Source organism: Heteronotia binoei, chromosome 18 (genome assembly GCF_032191835.1).
Source record: "Heteronotia binoei isolate CCM8104 ecotype False Entrance Well chromosome 18, APGP_CSIRO_Hbin_v1, whole genome shotgun sequence".
NCBI classification, from domain to species: Eukaryota; Metazoa; Chordata; class Lepidosauria; order Squamata; family Gekkonidae; genus Heteronotia; species Heteronotia binoei.
In genome coordinates, this window is record NC_083240.1 from 42,015,161 (window position 1) to 42,036,120 (window position 20,960).

General features: G+C 49.3%; 1 protein-coding gene across 1 annotated transcript in view; it reads right to left on the reverse strand.

Annotated features, from left to right (window-relative positions):
• Nucleotides 1–20,960, reverse strand: part of TBX2 (T-box transcription factor 2) — a 54,987-nt gene that overhangs the window by 16,302 nt on the left and 17,725 nt on the right. Inside the window, 4 exon segments of the mRNA XM_060259129.1 lie at nt 13,353–13,700; nt 13,702–13,976; nt 20,160–20,193; nt 20,195–20,330. Of these exon segments, the coding sequence (XP_060115112.1) occupies nt 13,353–13,700; nt 13,702–13,976; nt 20,160–20,193; nt 20,195–20,330 (793 nt within the window).

Genomic DNA, 20,960 nt, shown 5'->3' on the forward strand with positions numbered 1-20,960 from the left:
AAGCAATAGGGCTTTGTAAAATAAGTTGCAAACGGTTTGGCTTTTTTAAAAAATGAAAATATCAATTTTCCAATTAAAATTCTCTTCATGGGGATGGTCTTTGCGGGGGGGGGCAAGACTGTTTCCCCACAGTTCCCCCCTCCCATTGCAAGGTTGGAAGCAATTTTATTTTAAAAATTAGCTTTGGTTGATTAATAAGCAGAGATCAATTTTAAAGTGAAGGAGGTCTGTGCTGTGAGCCTCTCTCTTGGGGTTCTGGGGCTACCTTGGTTCCAGTGTGTTACACTGAAGGTTTTTGTTTCTGGTGTGTCACACTGAGGGTTTTGTTAAATTGTAAGTCATTCTTTCATATATTTTAAAACATCTCTCTAAACAGGGCTTGCCAATGGGCAAATGTATGTAAATTTAATCAGCAGTCAATTGCTTGATGGTTTTGCAGGCAAGGAGCAGTCATTTGTGGCTCATTCTTTTCCTCAATATGGGGATGATGATGCTGGTCTAATCTTACAGGGCTGACACAACACACTGGAACCAAGGTAGCCCCAGAACCCCAAGAGAGAGACTCATAGCTCAGACCTCCCCCAATTTAAAACTGGCAGTGGCTCCCCAGGGTCTTGGGGAGAGGTTTTTCACATCACCTTCTCTCAAGTCCAGGGGTGGCCAAATGTGCTTAACATAAGAACCACATAGAATAAACGTCAGATGTTTGAGAGTCACAAGACATGAATGGCAGATGTTTGAGAGCTGGAAGGGAGGGAGGGAGGGAGGAAGAGAGGGAGGGAGAGAGAGAGGGAGGGAGAGAGGAAAGGAGGGAGAGAGGGAGAGAGGAAAGGAGGGAGGGAGGGAGAGAGGAAAGGAGGGAGGGAGGGAGAGAGAGAGAGAGGAAAGGAGGGAGGAAGAGAGGGAGAGAGAGAGGGAGGGAGGGAGAGAGGAAAGGAGGGAGGGAGGAAGGGAGGGAGAGAGAGAGGAAAGGAGGGAGGGAGGAAGAGAGGGAGGGAGAGAGAGAGGAAAGGAGGGAAGGAGGAAGGGAGGGAGGAAGGAAGGAAGGAAGGAAGGAAGGAAGGAAGGAAGGAAGGAAGGAAGGAAGGAAGGAAGGAAAATAGATGAGGAGAGAGGAAGAGGTGGAAAGAAAGCAACTTTAAAAGCATTCTCCAATGCTGTGTGTGCAGGCTGGGAGGGCTGAAAGCCGGGGGAAACCAGGGGGGAAAGCCAGCCTGGGGCTCCTAAAGACGTGGGGCCCAGAGGCCAGTGCCTACTTGGCCTAATTGTTTATCCAGCCCTGTTGCTTAACTAAAGTTATTATAGGAGAATGGGCATTCCAAGTATAGGATGTCTTCTTCCAACATGTTCAGACTCCAGAAACCACCTCCAACATCTCCCTTCAGCTCCCCAGCTGTTCCACATCCCTTCTTTTCACAAGATTCCCGCTGGAGTAGGTGGCATCTCTTTGAACCAAGCAGGGTTAAGGATTGCTAGTGACATTTTAGAGGTACCCGATTGTGAACATTCACTAACTGCCATCAAAATTCTCTGCTTTCTGAGCCATTCTTGCCAATGGGGCTGTCAGACCATACAAGATCACTTCTGCCAATCCTCTCAGGTTTACAAAGAGTTAAAGGTAAAGGTAGTTCCCTGTGCAAGCACCAGTCATTTCTGACTCTAGGGTGACATTGCTTTCACAAGGTTTTCACGGCAGACTTTTTACGGGGTGGTGTGCCATTGCCTTCCCCAGTCATCTACGCTTCCCCCCATCAAGCTGGGGACTCATTTTACCGACCTCGGAAGGATGGAAGGCTGACTCAACCTGGAGCCGGCTACCTGAAAACCCAGCTTCCGCCAGGGATTGAACTCAGGTCGTGAGCAGAGCTTAGGACTGCAGTACTGCAGCTTTACCACTCTGCGCAACGGGGCTCTTTGCAAAGCACCAGTCGTTTCCGACTCTGGGGTGAGGTTGCTTTCACAACGCTTTTCATGGCAGACTTTTTACGGGGTGGTTTGCTATTGAGTTACCAGCCCACAAAAAAACAGCTCATTGGCCAGCCTGCCTAGGTACGGAAGCCTTTTGGGGAACACAGGGCTTTTTTTTTTGTAGCAGGAACTCCTTTGCATATTAGGCCCCACCCCCCTGAGGTAGCCAATCCTCCAAGAGCTCCTAGTAGACAACGACTACTGCAGATTTATACCCCGCCCTTCTCTCTGAATCAGACACTCAGAGTGACTCACAATCTCCTATATCTTCTCCCCGCCACAACAGACACCCTGTGAGGTGGTTGGGGCTGAGAGGGCTCTCACAGCAGCTGCCCTTTCAAGGACAACCTCTGCCAGAGCTATGGCTGACCCAAGGCCATTCCAGCAGCTGCAAGTGAAGGAGTGGGGAATCAATAATTTCCATGGCCTGATCCAACATGGCTTCTCTTATGTTCTTATGTCCTTAAACTCGGTTCTCCCAGTTAAGAGCCTGCACACTTAACCACTACACCAAACTGGTTCTCACTACACCAAACTGGCTCTCTGTAAGCTCTTGGAGGACTGGCTACATCAGGGGCATGTGGCCTAATATGCAAAGGAGTTCCTGCTACAAAAAAGCCCAGGGAACATTGATGGCTTGAAAGGAAAAAGCAGATATCCAAAAGCTTTTGAAACTAATTTCCAGACAGTTCCTTGTAGGGGACAAATCTCAAGCAGTCACACAGCAGTTTCCTGTTCCTAACGGTTATTAGCAAAAAAGAAAGAAAGAAAAGAAAACGAAAAAGAAAGCCATTCGCTGAATTTCAGAGAAGTTTTTCCCTTTACAAAAAGGCCACTTAAAGAAACTTCGCTTTGACGATGGCTAACTTTTGCGAGCCACTTAAAAGCAAATGTATCCTTCAGATCCCAGACATTCCATCTAAATTCCTCATCCAAGGGATGATCTACTTCTCTCTCTGGGCAATAGAACATTACATGAAATAATGACGCGACTTGATTTGTATCATATTTACATAAGCCACTAGTAACTGCTATTTTTAAGCACCATCCTGCCAGTTCTGCTGCCGGAAGGGCATGACAGTGTGCCAGTAGAAAGATTCTTCTATGTTTATGCATTAAGAAATAAAAAATGTTTAGGAAGATAATTTCCAAAACACCACCTTTTAAGGCCTCCCCCCCCCCCCGAGAGGGCCCAGATGAGTGACCCAGTCTTGAAACAAACATGTGACCACCCGTTGCAAGCCCAGTCTTGACTCCTGCTGATGATCTGCCTATAAGTTGTTGGTTTTTTTTGAATGTCCTCAGCCACAAATGAGATCTTTGTGGGGAGTAGGGTTAGCAAGTCCCCCTCAGTCTCCGGCAGGGGACTGTTTTCGCACGTGCGTAGCATGAGAGGCAGGATGGCGTCACACGCCGGCTGCTCTAGGAGCTTCCGGGGAAACTCTATTGTTTTCTCGGACGCTCTAGCAATTTGTGTACCACAGAGTTTTCCCTCTCAAATTGCTCGAGTGTCCAGGAAAATCAGTTTCCAGTTTTCCCGGACATTCCTAGAGTGGCCAGTGCATGGCATGGCTGGCGCAATGACGTCACTGCAAGTGACATCATCACGCCGGCGACGTGAAGGGAAGATTCCCCCCCCCCGCCAGCCCAGTTCCCAGTTTTCCCGGACATTCCTAGAGTGGCCAGTGCGTGGCATGGCTGGTGCAATGACGTCACTGCAAGTGACATCATCACGCTGGCGACATCAGGGGAGGATTCCCCCTCCCACGCCAGCCCAGTGCAAGTCAGCGGGTTGGGAATCCGGGAACTTGGCAGCTCTGGGGTAGGGGGGGGCACTTCAGTGGCTTTTGGGGCTTTTTTTGGTAGCAGGAACTCCTTTGCATATCAGGCCACATACCCGTGATGCAGCCAATCCTCCAAGAACATACAGGGCTCTTCTTACAGGGCCTACTGTAAGCTCTTGGAGGATTGGCTACATCAGGGGTGTGTGGTCTAATATGCAAAGGAGTTCCTGCTGCCAAAAAAAAAAACCAAACCCCGGTGGCTTTCGAAGTGCGTCATACAGTCCCCCGCAGGTTTCTTCAGGGTTCCTCAAAGAGAAAAATCAGCAGTGGTGGATGAGTTTCCCTAAAAGACAGGTGGTCCACATGCCACCCAACTTCATAGCGGAGCTGCAGGAGATGATAGAATGGATCTGAGGCTCTAGTGGCCATTGACAGAGCCCAGAAGGTCTGTCTAGCATGAACAGGGGTCATTTTGTAGAAAAAGAGGTGCTGGAGCTCATTAGCACAACTCATTTGCATATGCCACACACCCCCTGACATCACCGGAAGGTGTACTATATTATATCTACCTTAAAATGCTTCTTGAATCATAATTGTCATAATAAAATCTTACTCCCATCAGACTTTTCTCCTATGTGGCCACAGTGGCATGATGAAGATTTCCATCCGTCTGCTTGATATGTTTTGATTATTTTCCCATTTTTTGTGGGGGGGAAATCTTAGAAAGTTGGTCAAAACTTAGAGGTCAATGCTGGTACACAACTCCTAAACAACTCTCTTATATGCATCGCGATCTATCACCATCATGCTGGACGTTATGTGGATCTCCTGGTTCTTACTTTCACTGTTGGTGGGAATGCCCTATTATACACAATCCCTGGAAGGTAGTAGTTTCTTCTATAGGAGCCCCATGGCGCTGAGTGGTAAAGCTGCAGTACTGCAGTCCAAGCTCTCTGCTCATGACCTGAGTTCGATCCTGGCAGAAGCTGGGTTCAGGTAGCCGGCTCCAGGTTGACTCAGCCTTCCATCCTTCTGAGGTCAGTAAAATGAGTACCCAGCTTGCTGGGGGGAAAGTGTAGATCGATGGCCCCCAACCTTTTTGGCACCAGGGACCGTTTTTGTGGAAGACAATTTTACCATGGTGGGGGTGCTGGGGGTTTTGCTCCCCGTCGCTGCCCCCCTCCCTTGGGCGTCTTTAAATGAGGAGTAGGCAAATGTCTCTGCCTCATTCCGCAGCCCGGTTGCTAAGAAGCCACAGAGCAGGGGTTGGTGACCCCTGATGTAGATGACTGGGGAAGGCAACGGAAGCCACTCCCTAAAAAGTCTGCCATGAAAACGTCGTGATGCAACGTCACCCCGGAATCGGAAACGGCTGGTGTTTGCACAGGGGGACTACTTCTACCTTTTTCTTTAGGAGTTTCTTTTATTCCAAAGATGTGGTCCCAGTCGCTCCTGAAACCATTTTGCTGTTTCGTTGGCCTGCTGACAACATCCCTTCCTGCCAGAAGGATTTGATTTTTTTTTTCTTTTTAGCTGCCGCCAAGGTCACTGTAGCCCACACTTGGAAGTCTGCAAGGCCTCCTACGATTTCTAACCGGATCAAGGTTATCTGGGACTTTTTCGTCATGGAAAGACTCACTGATCATATTTACTGTATTCACAATCCTTGTTTCGTCTCTGACGTTTCCCCCCATTTGGGAGCCCTCTTTAGGGTTTACTTGTAATGACTCTGTTTTTCGATCTTTTAATGACAATATTGGCAAGGTTTTGTCCTTGTTTAGAATGTCTTCTAATACGCTGCCCTAATTATAAGATGCTGTTATTATTCCCACTATATTATACCTCACATGGTGTATTTGTACGTGCAGGTATTGCGCTACTTTTTTGGATTTGATTTTATTGGATTTCACTTTTGTCATATTTTTTGTTGAAAATGTTGTCTATACAATATACAGCATTGGAGAAAGTCCAGAAAAGGGCAACTAGAATGATTAAAGAGCTGGAACACTTTCCCTATGAAGAAAGGTTGAAACGCTTGGGGCTCTTTAGCTTGGAGAAACGACGACTGTGGGGTGACATGATAGAGGTTTACAAGATTATGCATGAGATGGAGAAAGTGGAGAAAGAGGTACTTTTCTCCCTTTCTCACAATACACGAACTCGTGGGCATTCGATGAAATTGCTGAGCAGACAGGTTAAAACGGATAAAAGGAAGTACTTCTTCACCCAAAGGGTGATTAACATGTGGAAATCACTGCCACAGGAGGTGGTGGCGGCCACAAGCATGGCCACCTTCAAGAGGGGTTTAGATAAAAATATGGAGCAGAGGTCCATCAGTGGCTATTAGCCATAGTATGTGTGTGTGTATATATATATGGCCACTGTGTCACACAGTGGCCAAAAATTTTATATAAAATATATACATATATACATATATATACATATATATATATATATATATATATATATATATATATATATATATAAAATTTTTGGCCACTGTGTGACACAGAGTGTTGGACTGGATGGGCCATTGGCCTGATCCAACATGGCTTCTCTTATGTTCTTATAAAAGAAAAAAGCAGCAAAATTCTCATAGGGGATTTGAACAATGGCGCCCAGAAGAATGTATTGGTGGGGGGGAGGAGAGAAAGAAAGAGCACAATAAAATTTAGAGGGTCTGAAGCTCCGCTCCTGTGAGCTTCTGCCCAAAATGAGACCTGAGCGTGAATATTTCCTCCTGTCATTAGTTCTGTTTCAACCTCTCACAAGGATTCCTCAGCAAAAAAGGTGACATGGATGGGTTTCTGCCAGGGGTGGAATTCTAACAGGAGCTCCTTTGCATATTAGGCCACACCCCCTTGATATAGCCAATCCTCTAAGAGCTTACAAAAAAGAGCCTTGTAAGCTCTTGGAGGATTGGCTAAATCAGGGGTATGCGCCCTAATATGCAAAGGAGCTCCTGTGAGAATTCCCCATGAAGCTGCCAGGACTTGACTTGTCACAAGTTCACTAGAATAGCCTTCTTCAGACTGCTTCCATGGACCTCCAAAAGTTAGACCTCTGAGTTGTACAGAACTGGAAACACTTGGGGTAGGGAACCCTCAGCTCCAGCTCTCGCAAACAAGGACACAGCTGCAGGAGAATGCGTAATCATGGCACTTGTCTGCTTCATGTGGCACCTTCCATGAAGACAGTTTCAGAGGGAAGCTGGGCTGGTTTCGGTAGGACCACTAGACTTGAGTCCAGGAGTGCCTTAGAGACCAGCAGAGCTTTGGGGGTGGAAGGTTTTGAGAGTCAAAGCCTATAATAATTGAGAGCTTTGACTGCCAAAAGCTGAGGCCCTCAAAATCTTGTTGTTTTCTACGGTGCTACTGGACTTGATTCTAGTTATGGTCTTTCAAGTGCCTGATGGCGACTAAGAGATCACCTCATGTAGCACTTGCTGGCCATCAGGGTGAGACTGTGGTCCTTGGCAACTGAATCAGAGCTCTACTGGTCTGCATGAGGGCTTTTTTGACAAAAAAAAAAACCCAGCAGGAACTCGTTTGCGTCTTAGGCCACACCCCCTGCCACCAAGCCAGTTGGAACTGCATTCTGGTGCATTCCTGCTCAAAAAAAGCCCTGGTCTGCACAAACATACCTAAATTTGTGTGGCGGTTCTAGTAATTCTTCTTAATCCAAACACACACACTTCTGCCTTTGAATCTCTCCATGTTCCTGTTTTCCTCTGTGTGGTAACTGGACTGTTTCCATTTCTACACATCCCATTCAAATCAAAACGTTTTGCCCATTAAGGCAAGAAATCTGGAATATGGCTCCTGGGGAGGACAGACTGGAGGGAGATTTACTTCTGAGTAAACATGCCAAAGCAGAGTTTTGCCCTTCGAAGCCTATTGCCTTCAGTGGCCTTAGAAGGCTCGAATTCTGCTTAGGACTGCACCAGCTGCAATCACACACACTAAATAAATCACTTTCAATCTCCTTTCAATGCACTTTCCAACTGGACTTTGCCAGCTCACACCATAAAATCCAGTTGGAAAGTGCATTGGAAGTGCACTATTTGGTGTGTGTGATTGCAGTCTTAGGTTGCTTCCTTTTTTTCCCTGGCCAGCCTTTTTCTGCACCTCTGCAAAAAAAAAAACAACCAGAAAAATGTTCATAGAGTGAAATTCAGGCTTTGCAGGATCTGATGCAGTTCTGCAGGGCCTGTAAGACAGAGATGTTGGACAGCATTGGTCTCCGGGTTGGCCTCTCTCCCTCCCTTTCCCCCAATCGCTTTCCTTTTTCCCCCCTGTTCAATTATTCTCTGTTCACCAATCGGTGAGATATCTATTCTCCCCCTAGATAAGAGGCACTATGCGTTGTGCTTTCTTTTTATGTATTAATTTAACGGTATTGTACTGTTTTAATCTTTTTAAAGTTGTGCATACTGTTTATATGGAGATTGCTGTCACTTGCTCTGAGCCCTGTTGCACAGAAGAGGGAGGGACATAAGTTGAATAAATAAATGAAATGCAACAACAGAATAAAACTTCACCTGCTGAATTTCGGCCTGCCGCACAGCTCTTAAACTTGGCAAGGCTCTTAAACTTGCTCCTAATGCTGATAAGGAAGGTAATTAACAGCGGTGTCCCACATATTATGCGTAGACATTAGAGGAAGCTGGGATTACTACAGAAGATCACTATAATGAATGTTGGCACTACTGGACCAATGGAATTTTGTATAAGTGGTCCCAAGAAGAAGGATTCTATATCCAAAATGGTTTTTCAAAACTGAACCGGCTCTACCATTGGACTATCTTCAGGAAATATAAGATTTCGGATTTTTTGCCTTACTTGGACAGTAGTTGCGACGAGCAATTGACGCGGCTTATCTACTGTATTCCTGTAATTACTGCGTCCTGTGGTGATACGTTGTGCTATTTTGTTACATTTGGGATATTTTATGACGTTTGAATACACTTTGAGCTGATATTTTGTACACAGAGAGTTGTTGTTTTATATATATATATATTTGACGCAGCTCTTAAAGGCAGAGGAGTTGTGCTGGGGGGGGGGGGGGGGGAGCGTGTCACCAGCCAAACCGAAAGGTCTCAGCAACGGGCACAGCACATGTTATTTTAAGAGACCAAAACTTCAACAAGGGCAAGGCAAGCGAGGCACATTGCCGAAGGGCACAGGAAAAATATATGATAATGACTAAAATAAGCAGTGTGTTATTATTACTCCTGTTATTTATATATTTACCTTTATACTAGAAATAACCGCTATAAAAGTACAGAGGGGTGCAATTTTATATTCTTGCCCTGGGCGCAAACGTAGCTAGTTATGCGAGGAGGTATATTTCAATAGGCCAACCAACGTTTTCTTTCGCTTAATTATTTTCTTAAGTGGTTAACATTTATTCCGGCATTATCAGCCCCCTCGCAGCCCCCCTCCCAAGCTTCAAAGTGATTGAAAAAACAACTTGTGAAAAAAATTCCACCTCAAACCTAAACCTGGGTGGCCACGCTTATGTGGCCCAAATGTTGGCTCCGCATTCATTTATTGGGGAAAGGATGGGTTGCCCTAACCAGCAACAAAAGCCATGTGCCGTGCCTTTGCTGCCAGCTGGACACAGCTGCGTGGAGGACGGCGCACCCATCAGCTCCTGACCTCGCAAAACAAGCCCCTTATCGAATCCCATTTCTGAGCTCGCGTCATGCTCATGCGCAGATGTGCCGCTGGAACTTTCCAAGGAAGACATTTTGAAACGTCACGGAGTTGATGAAGCAAGCGCTAGCGGAACACCTCACAGACTCCTGAGCAGGGCTTTTCTTGTACCAGGAACTCTTTTGCATATTAGGACACACCTTCCTGATGTAGCCAATCCTCCGAGAGCTTACAGTAGGCCCTGTAATAAGAGCCCTGTAGGCTCCAGGAGGATTGGCTACATCAGGGGGAGTGTGGCCTAATATGCAAAGGAGCTCCTGGTACAAAACAAGCCCTGCTCCAGAGACCATGAAACCAGAAGCCCTGGGTTCAAAGTCACTTCTGCCATGAGTTGACTAAGTGGCCTCAGGCCTTTCTGGAGCTCCACCCTTCCCCCTCCCTCAGCCTTTTTGGCAGGGTTGTTGTAAAGGACAACTGGATGTGAAGTTCTCGGAAAGCTCTGAAGCCAGGGTGGCCAAACTTAAGAACCGCACAGAATAAATGTCAGATGTTTGAGAGCAGAAGGACATAAACATCAGCTGTCCAAGAGCTGCAAGACATGGACATCAGGTGTTGGAAGGAAGGGAGGGAGGGAGGGTGGGAAGGAGGGTAGGAAGATGGTGGGGAGGGAAGGGTGGAAAGAAATTAGTTTTAACTTTAAATTAATTCTCCAAGCCATTGGCTGGCTTGGCTTGGCGAAGTGATTTAAAGAGAGAAATGCCTCCTCTAAGTAGGCTGATGGGGTGGCAGGGGCTTTGAGAGCCACACAATATGTGTGAAAGAGCCACATGTGGCTCCCGAGCCACAGTTTGGCCACCCCTGCTCTAAAGCATTATGCAAATGCTACGTTTCCGCTATGACTTGTAAACGCCTTACAGCAGTGGTTTGTGCCTCTGTTCATATCACCCTGTGGAGCTGCCTTCTCAGTTACGAGGTTGTATATATTGGGGGGGCGAGGAGCTGGGCTCAGAAGTGGACCGAAAGAAGGTTTTGCTTGGTGAGGAAGGGCATGCTGCACCCATATCCATGACCGCCCCTTCTGCGCTTGGATGGAGGGGTCCTAGGCAGAAAGTACGTGGAAAGAAGGAAGAAGTCAGGGAGGGGCCTGGGGGTATATTTTTTTTCCCCCATTTGCCTCCATTGGCTTGCAGGGGCTAGAATGCAAGAAGAGTCTGGATTCTGATTGGGTTGGAACTGGAAGCAAATTCTCAGCAGATCTCCCGATCTCCAGATCTCCCATTGGCTTGCAGGGGCTAGAATGCCAAAAGAGTCTGGATTCTGATTGGGTTGGAACGGGAAGCAAATTCTCAGCAGATCTCCCGATCTCCAGATCTCCCATTGGCTTGCAGGGGCTAGAATGCCAAAAGAGTCTGGATTCTGATTGGGTTGGAACTGGGAGCAAATTCTCAGCAGATCTCCCGAAGGATTTTGTCGATGCAGGCCTATGGCTTAATTTGGGGTGGGCCAAGAAAAGATTCATAAGGAGACTGGTTAGACAGAGCTGGGGCAACCCAAGCCAGTTTGGTGTAGTGGCTGCGCGGCGACTCTTATCTGGGAGAACCGGGTTTGATTCCCCACTCCTCCACTTGCAGCTGCTGGAATGGCCTTGGGTCAGCCAGAGCTCTCTTATCTGGGAGAACCTGGTTTGATTCCCCACTCCTCCGCTTGCAGCTGCTGGAATGGCCTTGGGTCAGCCATGGCTCTCCCAGAGCTGTCCTTGAAAGGGCAGCTTCTGCGAGAGCTCTCAGCCCCACCTATGTCCCGGGGTGTCTGTTGTCAGGGAAGAAGGGAAAGGAGATCGTGAGCCGCTCAGAGTGGAGAGTGGGATATAAATCCAACATCTGCTAACATAGCCCCATAGAAGCCAGAGGCCTGTAAACTATGGCTAAGGAATGCAAGAGGAAGAATTTTATCAAGCCGTGGCACAGTCAGGGGAGGAAGAGTATTTTTGATGGGACAAGAAATTAATGATGTGGTGAACTTCAAGTGTTTGGGGAAGTAATTCTCACCAGCAACTCTTTTGCATAGGAATGGCTGAAAGCCATTTGCCTACAGCCGCCTAAGTAAGTTCATGGCAGAAGGGAGCTTCCAATCCAGGCCTCACGGCTCAGTTTGTAGGCTTCTTTACTCCAAAGTAATCCCCATGGTGTTTCAGGGCATTTACGTGCAAGCAACTACACTCATGGCTCCAGCTTAAGCTATTGCTTGAGGAGGTAAACCAGGCATGAGCTGGCAATTTCCGAATCTGGAGCTCCCAGCAATTTATAAAACTCAGTTCTCGGCTGCATGTCGCCCTTGGTTGTGAGAATGGCCTTTTTGCAATTGTGGGGGGCACCAGGTACCGAACTCCCAGCACTCATCTGATTCGGCTCCAAGGAGCACACGTCTGATTTGCCTCTTCCACCATCATTGCCTCACCGCAACCCAACCAGGACTCTCCTCTGCAGTGTCCTGGTGGTGGACAGCGCTGTCAACTTGGGACAACCCTGTACAGTTTTCAAGGCAAGAAACTAATAGAGGTCATCGTGTGCCTCTGCGCAGCGACCCTGGACTTCTATTGTGTGCCTCTGCAGAGAGACCCTGGACTTACATTGTGCACCTCTGCAGAGAAACCCTGGACTTCCATCGTGCGCCTCTGCAGAGAGACCCTGGACTTCCATCGTGCGCCTCTGCAGAGAGACCCTGGACTTCCATCGTGCGTCTCTGCAGAGCGACCCTGGACTTCCATCATGCGCCTCTGCAGAGAGACCCTGGACTTCCATCGTGTGCCTCTGCAGAGAGACCCTGGACTTCCATCGTGTGCCTCTGCAGAGCGACCCTGGACTTCCATCGTGTGTCTTTGCACAGTGACCCTGGACTTCCACCATGTGCCTCTGCTCAGAGACCCTAGACTTCCATTGTGTACCTCTGCACAGTGACTCTGGACTTCCATTGTGTGTCTTTGCACAGAGTCTCTGGACTTCCATCGTGTGCCTCTTCAGAGAGACCCTGGACTTCCATCGTGTGTCTTTGCACAGTGACCCTGGACTTCCACCATGTGCCTCTGCGCAGAGACCCTAGACTTACATTGTGTACCTCTGCACAGTGACTCTGGACTTCCATTGTGTGTCTTTGCATAGAGACTCTGGACTTCCATTGTGTGCCTCTGCAGAGAGACTCTGGACTTCCATTGTGTACCTCTGCACAGTGACCCTGGACTTCCATCGTGTGCCTCTGCAGAGAGACCCTGGACTTCCATCGTGTGCCTCTGTGCAGAGACCCTGGACTTCCATCGTGTGCCTCTTCAGAGAGACCCTGGACTTCCATCGTGCGTCTTTGCACAGTGACCCTGGACTTCCATCATGTGCTTCTACACAGTGACCGTGGACTTCCACCATGTGCCTCTGCGCAGAGACCCTAGACTTCCATTGTGTACCTCTGCACAGTGACTCTGGACTTCCACTGTGTGTCTTTGCACAGAGACTCTGGACTTCCATCGTGTGCCTCTGCAGAGAGACACTGGACTTCCATCATGTGCCTCTGCGCAGAGACCCTGGACTTCCATTGTGTACCTCTGCACAGTGACCCTGGACTTCCATCATGGGCTTCTGTGCAGAGACCCTGGACTTCCATCATATGTCTCTGCAGAGCGACCCTGGACTTCCCATCCATGTCCTCACCAGGGCTGACCCTGCTTGGCTTCCAAGACCTGATGGGACTGGGCTAGCCTGGGACAGGGCAGAGACAGAGCCTGCCTCTGTAGCCACCCCGGATGCCCTTGGTGGAACTCTCATCCCAGTACTAACCAGAACCAGCCCTGCTTAACAAGAGAAGTCTGGCCTGGCCCACCCAGGTAAGGACCGCAGCAGACTAGACCACAGAGTTCAGACAGCCCCAAGGATTCTCCGGCGTGTCGCCCTCTTACCTGAGAAGCCAACATGTGCTGGGAGAGGTGGAAGGGGAAGGGGGTCGCCGTGCCAGCCGCCCCTTGCGCGGCAGCCAAGCCTCCGTTCTCCAAGCTCCCTCCGCCTGCCACAGATGCCAACAAGTGTCCCATGCCCATGGCGGAGAAGGCCCCCGGGGCCATGGCGAATTGTCCCGGGTGGATGAAGAAGGGCTGCCCGGCACTGAGGGGGTTGAAGAACTGTTGCCCGTGGAGGCCCGAGAGAGCCAGGCTCTGCAGGTGCCCGGCGCTCAGGTGCGGCGGACTGTCCGTCTGAACCATCAGGGGGGCAAAGGACTCCTTGCTGCCCCCCAGGGGAGCACAGTCCCCCGTGGGCCTCTTTCTTGGAGCCTTCCTGTAGGGGGGGCGGCGGCTCTTTCCTTCGCCCCTCCACTTTGTCTTTCTCCAGGCCCAGAGGGCTCCGCAGGGTCCCTTCGCCCGGGCCTTCTTTGGGCAAAGAGATCTCGCTGGCTTTGCCCCCTCGACTCCTCTCCTCCCCCAGCAGGCGAGGGCTGCTGCTGCTGCGCGGGCTGCGGTTTTCCAGGTCGGGACTGGGTCTCTTTCCTTCGGGGAGTTTGTCCGACTCCTGATCGCTGCCTTTGTCTTCTGCAAGAAGAGAGGGGGAGGGGAACAGAGCCGGATTAACAATTAGGCCAAGTAGGCACTTTAGGGGCCCCAGGCTGGCTCCCCCCAACTCCCGGTTTCCCCCCTGCTTGCAGCCCTTCCAGCCTGTATACGCAGCCAGCAACGGAGCTGCTGTTTGCCTGACTTGCTTGATGTGGCTGCTGCTGGTGTTGCCACCACTTCTGCCTCTCCCCTGCAGCTTAGTCCAAGGGGCTTTTGAGAAGCTGCCTGCAGGCTGCAGTGGGGGCTGTGGGTGGCGGGGCAGGCACTCAGGCTCTGAGATCATTTGCGAGGGGGCCCCCAAGTTTCGACCGCCTAGGGGCCTCCACAGGGTTTCATCCAGCACTGGAGGGGGAAGCTGCAGCTGGCAGCGGCACACAGCAATTTGGAACTGATTGCAAGATCACTGCCCTGCTGCTCACCATGTTCTGCTTAGGACTTACTTCATTGCCACCATCTGCAGTGAGAGTGGGTGCACTGGCTGGAAGCAGGGCCTTCTCTGTGGTGGCCCTCACCTCTGGAACTTTCCCCCCTCTCAGAGATCCGCCTGCCACCCAACTGATTTAGTCTGAACTACTAGTCCAGGGGTGGCCAAACTTGCTTAAGGTAAGAGCCTCATAGAATAGATAGCAGATGTTTGAGAGCCACAAGGCATGAATGTCCGATGTTTGAGAACTGGAAGGCAGGAAGGCAGGCAGGCAGATGGGGAAGGGAGGAGGGAGGGAGAGGTGAAAAGAAAGCCACTTTAAATTCATTCTCCAAGCCACTGGCAGGCTTTGGCTTTGAAAAGTGATTTAAAGAGACAACAGGGTGGTGGGAGCTTTGAGAGCCGCACAATAAGTGTGAAAGAGCCACGTATGACTCCTGAGCCACAGTTTGGCCACCCCTGGACTAGGTTTTGACTCCAGTTTTCCATTTCTATTTGTATGTAACCTTTTTTTAAAAAAAATGTTTCATTTGTTTTCAGTGTTGGTTGTCATTACTGGCTTCGTCATGTGTATTTTATGTTTGAAATTTTTTGGTAACCTGCGCAGAGTGGTAAAGCTGCAGTACTGCAGTCCTAAGCTCTGCTCACGACCTAAGTTCGATCCCCGGTGGAAGCTGAGTTTTCAGATAGCCGGCTCGAGGTTGACTCAGCCTTCCATCCTTCCGAGGTCGGTCAAATGAGTCCCCAGCTTGCTGGGGGAAGTGTAGATGACGGGGGAAGGCAACGGCAAACCACCCCATTAAAAGGCTGCCATGAAAACGTTGTGAAAGCAACGTCACCCCAGAGTCGGAAACGACTGGTGCTTGCACAGAGGACCTTTCCCTTTCCTGTGTTATAAACTACTTTGATACTGTTTTCTTTTTACGTTGGAAGCTGTCTCAAGAGCATTCTAGATTGTCTAAGAATTGAATATTTTAGGGGGGGGACCCATAGCCCCCTATTTTCAGACCCTCCATAGGAGTGCCTCTCTCTCCCTTTCCCTGCAGTGTTTTCACTTAGGATATTGGTCTACCTGCCTTCTTCCTGAACATCTCAAGCCCCCCCCCCCCCCCAAGGCGGGTTCAAGATTCAAAGAAGCACAAGACCACTTGCAATTTAACAAGCAAAAATTGCGCTCTCACTGTTGGAAAGAAAAGTGGTTGTTAATAGTTCCGTATTAAAATGTGTGCACTTTCCCTCTTTCCATCCCATACAGCAATAACACAACAGACCCAAGACTGGCCGTGGGGGGGGGGAACTGCCCTTGTCAATTAATTTCAAAGGAACCTCACTGTTAATCATTAAAGTGCAGTGCACGGCATGGAAATAAATAATCAACTGAAGCAGTAAAAACAGAACAGGAGTGTGCCTAGGTGATTTTTATTCTAGCCTCATCTTCCAAGACCACGCAAGAGGCAGACCCTCCGTTGTCAGAGGTTGTTAACTGCAGCTTCCAAAGACCGCACAATGCAACAAATTCAGCGTTTCACATTCTTATGGCTTGCACAGGAACACCCCCACCCCTGGACCTGACTTGGTGGTCTCTCATCCACGTGCTAACCAGGGTGGACCCTGCTTAAGCTCAAGAGATCACGTTAGCCTGGGCTGTCCCAGCTAGGCGTGACCGAATGACCATAACTGTGTACAGCTTTTGAGTTGCCCCATATTTTACTTTAGGATGGATGTTGTTCTTTTTTTTTAAAGGAAAAGGAGGAAGCTTTGGACGTGATGTGAAATTCTGCTGCAGGCTGCTGATTGTGACTTATATAGGTCAGGGGTGTCAAACTCATTTGTTACAAGGGCCAGACTTGACATAAGTGAGACCTTGTTGGGCCGGGCTGTGTTGGGCAGAGATATAAACTTTATAAAAGACACAGACAATCACCATTTTTTTTTTAAAAAACAAAACCTTAAAATAAAGCATGCTTAAATCATTAGTCTTAAAGGTGCTTTCTTTGTCTTTCTCCCATGGGATCCAGGGAACCGGGCAAAGGAAGCTCTGGTCTTTCCTTCCTTCCCCAGGAGGGGGAGGGGTCTCAGCCAATAGAAGGAAGAGAGGCTTGACTCAGTAGTTCTGCTGTGCAATTGAGAGACTAATCACCTAAAAAAACCTCTCCGTGCAACAAAAATAAATTGTACAACTTGCTCAACTTATCCAGTGTTTACTAATAATAATCATAGTGAGTTCAGCGATTAAACAAACAATATTTTGCACTGAGAGGTTTCTTAGGTGGTTAGGCTTGCTGTGAAACCTCTGTGGTCCTGGTTTGGTTGCCAAGTGCAATTGAGAGAGCCTGTAAAGCAAGCTCGACCTCCCCGCCCCCCCTTCCTCCCAAGGAAATAGCCTCAGTCAGTGGAGAAAATATTGCTCTGTAGCTCCTGTGCAATTGAGCAAGCCTGGCAAAGCGAGCTGTGATGCAGAAAGAAGAGGGAGAAGGAAGCAGATGACAGCCAGTTGCTCGGGGCCTGATTCGGCCCCCAGACCTCATGTTTGACACCCTGATATAGGTCTTAGATACAGAGCCAATCCAGAGACACCCAAGAGTTGTGGGCGCGTGGGCGCGTCAGAGAGCTCAGAAAACACAAACTATTGGCCCTTATGCCCAACATCTCTTTTCAGGAGAGAACTAAGAAATACAGTGAACATTTAAAAAAAAAATATTATCCCAGTTAATTGGGTGGAGGGGGATTTATGCTAGAATACATAACCTGCGATCTTTAATGCGGCACAACAGTGCTCTGTTTTGGGCAAGGGACCGATTCTCCCCTTCTAGGACTGAAACTGGAGCTGTTTGATTTCTTAATACAATATTGCAAGGGAGGAAAAGAGAAGAAACCGGCCAAAAATTAACCACAGAGTTTGTGCGGTGCGGGAGAGGGCTGCAAAAAAAAAACAAACAAACAAACAAACAGGCGCCAGAGGGCAGTAGAGAGCAGAGTCCCAAGCCCGGCGCTCTCCCTTCGCGCTCACGTGGAGGCTGAATGAAACTGGGCGCTTCGCACCTCCGCGCTTGCCCCTCCCCCTCCTCGTCGTAAAGCGATATGTAAATAAAGGGGCGGGGATTTCTTCCTCGACAGTTTAAAAAATTCATAATTTTGCAAGGCTTAAAAAACCAACGCAGAAGTGGAAGAGATCTGTTTTCCCTGGAGACATTCGATCTGTTTTGATGCGGGGAATTGCCCTGGTGGAAATGGGTAATTGGGAGAAAAACTGTTTGGGCTTATTTTTATTTTATTTATAAGGATCGCAGCTGCTCCTGGAGGAGCAGAGAGAGAGAGAGAGAGAGAGAGAGAGAGGAGGAGGAGGAAATTCGCTAATCAAAGCAAAAGAGACACTCCATCTCCATGTTAAAAGTCCCCTGCCGGCGGTTAAGCCAACTGGTACCTTAAAGGTTAGCAAAGGCACCGTAGAAAAAGCTGTAGCTATCCGGGATCTATTTGCTTCATTGCATTTTATATCCTGGAAACAACCCCCCGCCTCCTGAGGGATTCTGCCTTCAAGGAGACTCCCAAATAAGGACAAGTAATTTACGGCCCCTGCCTTACTCCTAAGGAAGACGCATTGCTTTCCAAACAAACTTCCTTCCAAGAATGGGTGTAAAATATGAGTGGCATTTCTCTCCCCGGGAATCAGGCCCAGGGGAAACCGTCCCATTTGCTTCCCATTAGCCACGCACTGGGGCCGGGCTGCACACGAAGGTTTCTCCTAAGTCTTCATTCGGGAGAGCTGAGCAGCCGGCGACAGATCTATCACAAGCCTGAAGCGTCCCCTGCATCCTGTAGCTCAAGGGTGCGCAAATTGTGACTCTCGAAGCCTCCACTATCTGTGGGCCGGCTGGGAGGAAAGCATTTCTCTCTTGAAATCATTTATCCAAGCCAGCCGGTGGCTTGAAAAATGCATTTAGCACTAAAGTTGTTTTCTTTCCACCTCTCCCTCCCATTCCTTGTTTCTTTCTTTCTCTTTCTTTCTTCCTTTCTTCCTTTCTTCCTTTCTTCCTTTCTTCCTTTCTTCCTTTCTTCCTTCCTTCCTTCCTTCCTTCCTTCCTTCCTTCCTTCCTTCCTTCCTTCCTTCCTTCCTTCCTTTCTTCCTTTCTTCCTTTCTTCCTTTCTTCCTTCCTTCCTTCCTTCCTTCCTTCCTTCCTTCATCTGACATTCCTGTCTTGTGGCTCTCAAACATCTGATGTTTATTCTATGTGGCTCTTACTTTTTAAGCAAGTTTGGCCACTACTGATATAGATTTTAAAGGGGAAAAAACCCCACCGGGCACCTTATTCTGGAGAGCCCAGGCTAACTCTCTCTGGTCGATCTCAGAAGCTAAGCAGGGTCGGCGCTGGTCAGTATCCCGATGGGAGACCACCAAGGAAGCCCAAGGTCTCGCTAGGCAGAGGCAGGCGATGGCCAACCCCCTCTGAACGTCTCTTGCCCAGAAAGCCCTCCTGCGACTTGACAGCGCTTTCCTTTCTACTCTGGCCACCTCATCTGCAGCCTCCTCCTCGACAGAAGTGTGCTTTTAGCACATCGAAGCTTAGACCCAGAATTAACCTTTGTTGGTCTTCAAGGTGACCCTGGACTCCACAGTTCATTCTGTTCCTTCGGACCCACCCGGGGACCCTACCTGAATCCCTCTAGGTTAGAAGATGTCTGGATAAAGCTGGATTGCAGGGGCACCTGGAAGGCCATCAAAGCTGCATTCAAGGTACGTGAGCTTTCCTGTGCACGCTTCTTCAGGGACTTGAATCTTTCCTGATGATTGTTACAGCAAAGTGAGCATTATTTTAAATTCACGCAAGTTGGATCTTGGATTCAGGAAAATGGCCTCGATTCTATTTGTTCGATTCTATTTGTTAAGCTGATGTTTCTAGGAAACCGCTAAAGAGCTGGGGGGGGGGGAAGGGGAGCCAAAACCAGCGGGTTCTTTGGGACAAAAATCCAAGGAAATGGAAAATCCCAGACAACCGTTCTGGAACACGAAATCGGGGGGGGGGGGGGGGGTCCCTGTTGGTCTGAAGCAAAGTTCGAGTCCCAATGTTCCCTCTAAGCTGCAGAGTCTCGTGAGCAAAAATTCTACTTTGTGAGCTCCTGGCCTTAAAGTTGTGAGCTCCTGCAGAAATTCGTGTGGTCTGGGGTCGTCCTTCCTGCGCGAAGACAAAAATCTGTGAGTTGGAGGCTAATCTGTGAGCTAAAAAAAGGTCAAATGACTGTGCAAGCAGCAGTCATTTTCGACTCTGGGGTGACGTTGCTTTCATAACGTTTTCACAGCAGACTTTTTTACGGGGTGGTTTGCCATTGCCTTCCCCAGTCATCTACCCTTTCCCCCCAGCAAGCTGGGTGCTCATTTCACCGACCTCGGAAGGCTGGAAGGTTGAGTCAACATCGAGCCGGCTACCTGAACCCAGCTTCCGCCGGGGATCGAACTCAGGTCGTGAGCAGAGGGCTCCGACTGCAGTACTGCAGCTTTACCACTCTGCGCCTCGGGGCTCTTAATCTGTGAGCTAGCTCGCACTAACTCCGCTTAGAGGGAACACCGCCTGCAACACCTTTTAAGACCGGCCCAGTTTTGTTCTGGGCGTCAGAAGGGCGCCGGGCCACCGGCCCAGAGAATCTCCCACCCAGAATCAAAGGTGGTTGGTCTGGAAAGTGCCGCCGGCCGGCCTGAAGCCTTTGCAAACCGGCGCAGGGGGTCCGAGTGCGGCTTGTACCTCTGCTGTTGCGGTGCAGGCGCAGCGGGCTGGGGGGCCGTGCTCAGAGGCGAGTGGAGAGGGTCGCGCACCGGGGCCGGCTCGCACGAAGAAGCGTCGGATTCCCCTCCGTCTCGGTCGGCCTTGCACTGGTCCTCGTACATCCGCAGGGAGGGCAGCGTGAGCTGTTTCCTTGGGGGGGCGGGGGGGAGGAGGAGAGAAGGGAGAAGGCAGGAGGTCAGCAAACCCGCGCAAGTTGCGCCGCAAGGTCCCTTGCAAAGGCCAGCGGCCAGCTGGTTAGCGCGCGCACCCCACACACCCGCCGCGGGGCTTCCTTCTTTCCTTCCTACCCCAGCAGAGCTCAACTCCTAGAAGAAAAAAACCCTCCGAGTGGACTGGCATGCGAGGGAGCGAGTTTCAGGGTGCGTTCACACTACACTAAAGAATGCGTTTTACAGCCGGATTTTTGCTGTGTAAGAATAGCAAAAATCCGGATGCAAAACACATTTTCACCTCTCACTAGACCTTTAATCCTGGTTTAACTCTGTCCCCAAACGGACATTCTACACGAGAATCAGAGAAACCAACTCTACGATTCTCTGGTTTTAGTGTAGAATGTCAGCTTGGGACAGCACTAAACCAGAATGAAAAGTCTCGTGCGGAACTGGTTTAGTGTAGTGTGAAGGCCCAGCTGCCAAACTTCCCTGAAATAGAAGGTTCAGGTGTGGAAATAGCTGAAGGGTTCCATGACACGCAGGAAAATAACAGCCCATTAAGGCATCGAATTGGAAGGTACTGCCAGGGTCATCGAGTCCAACCCCC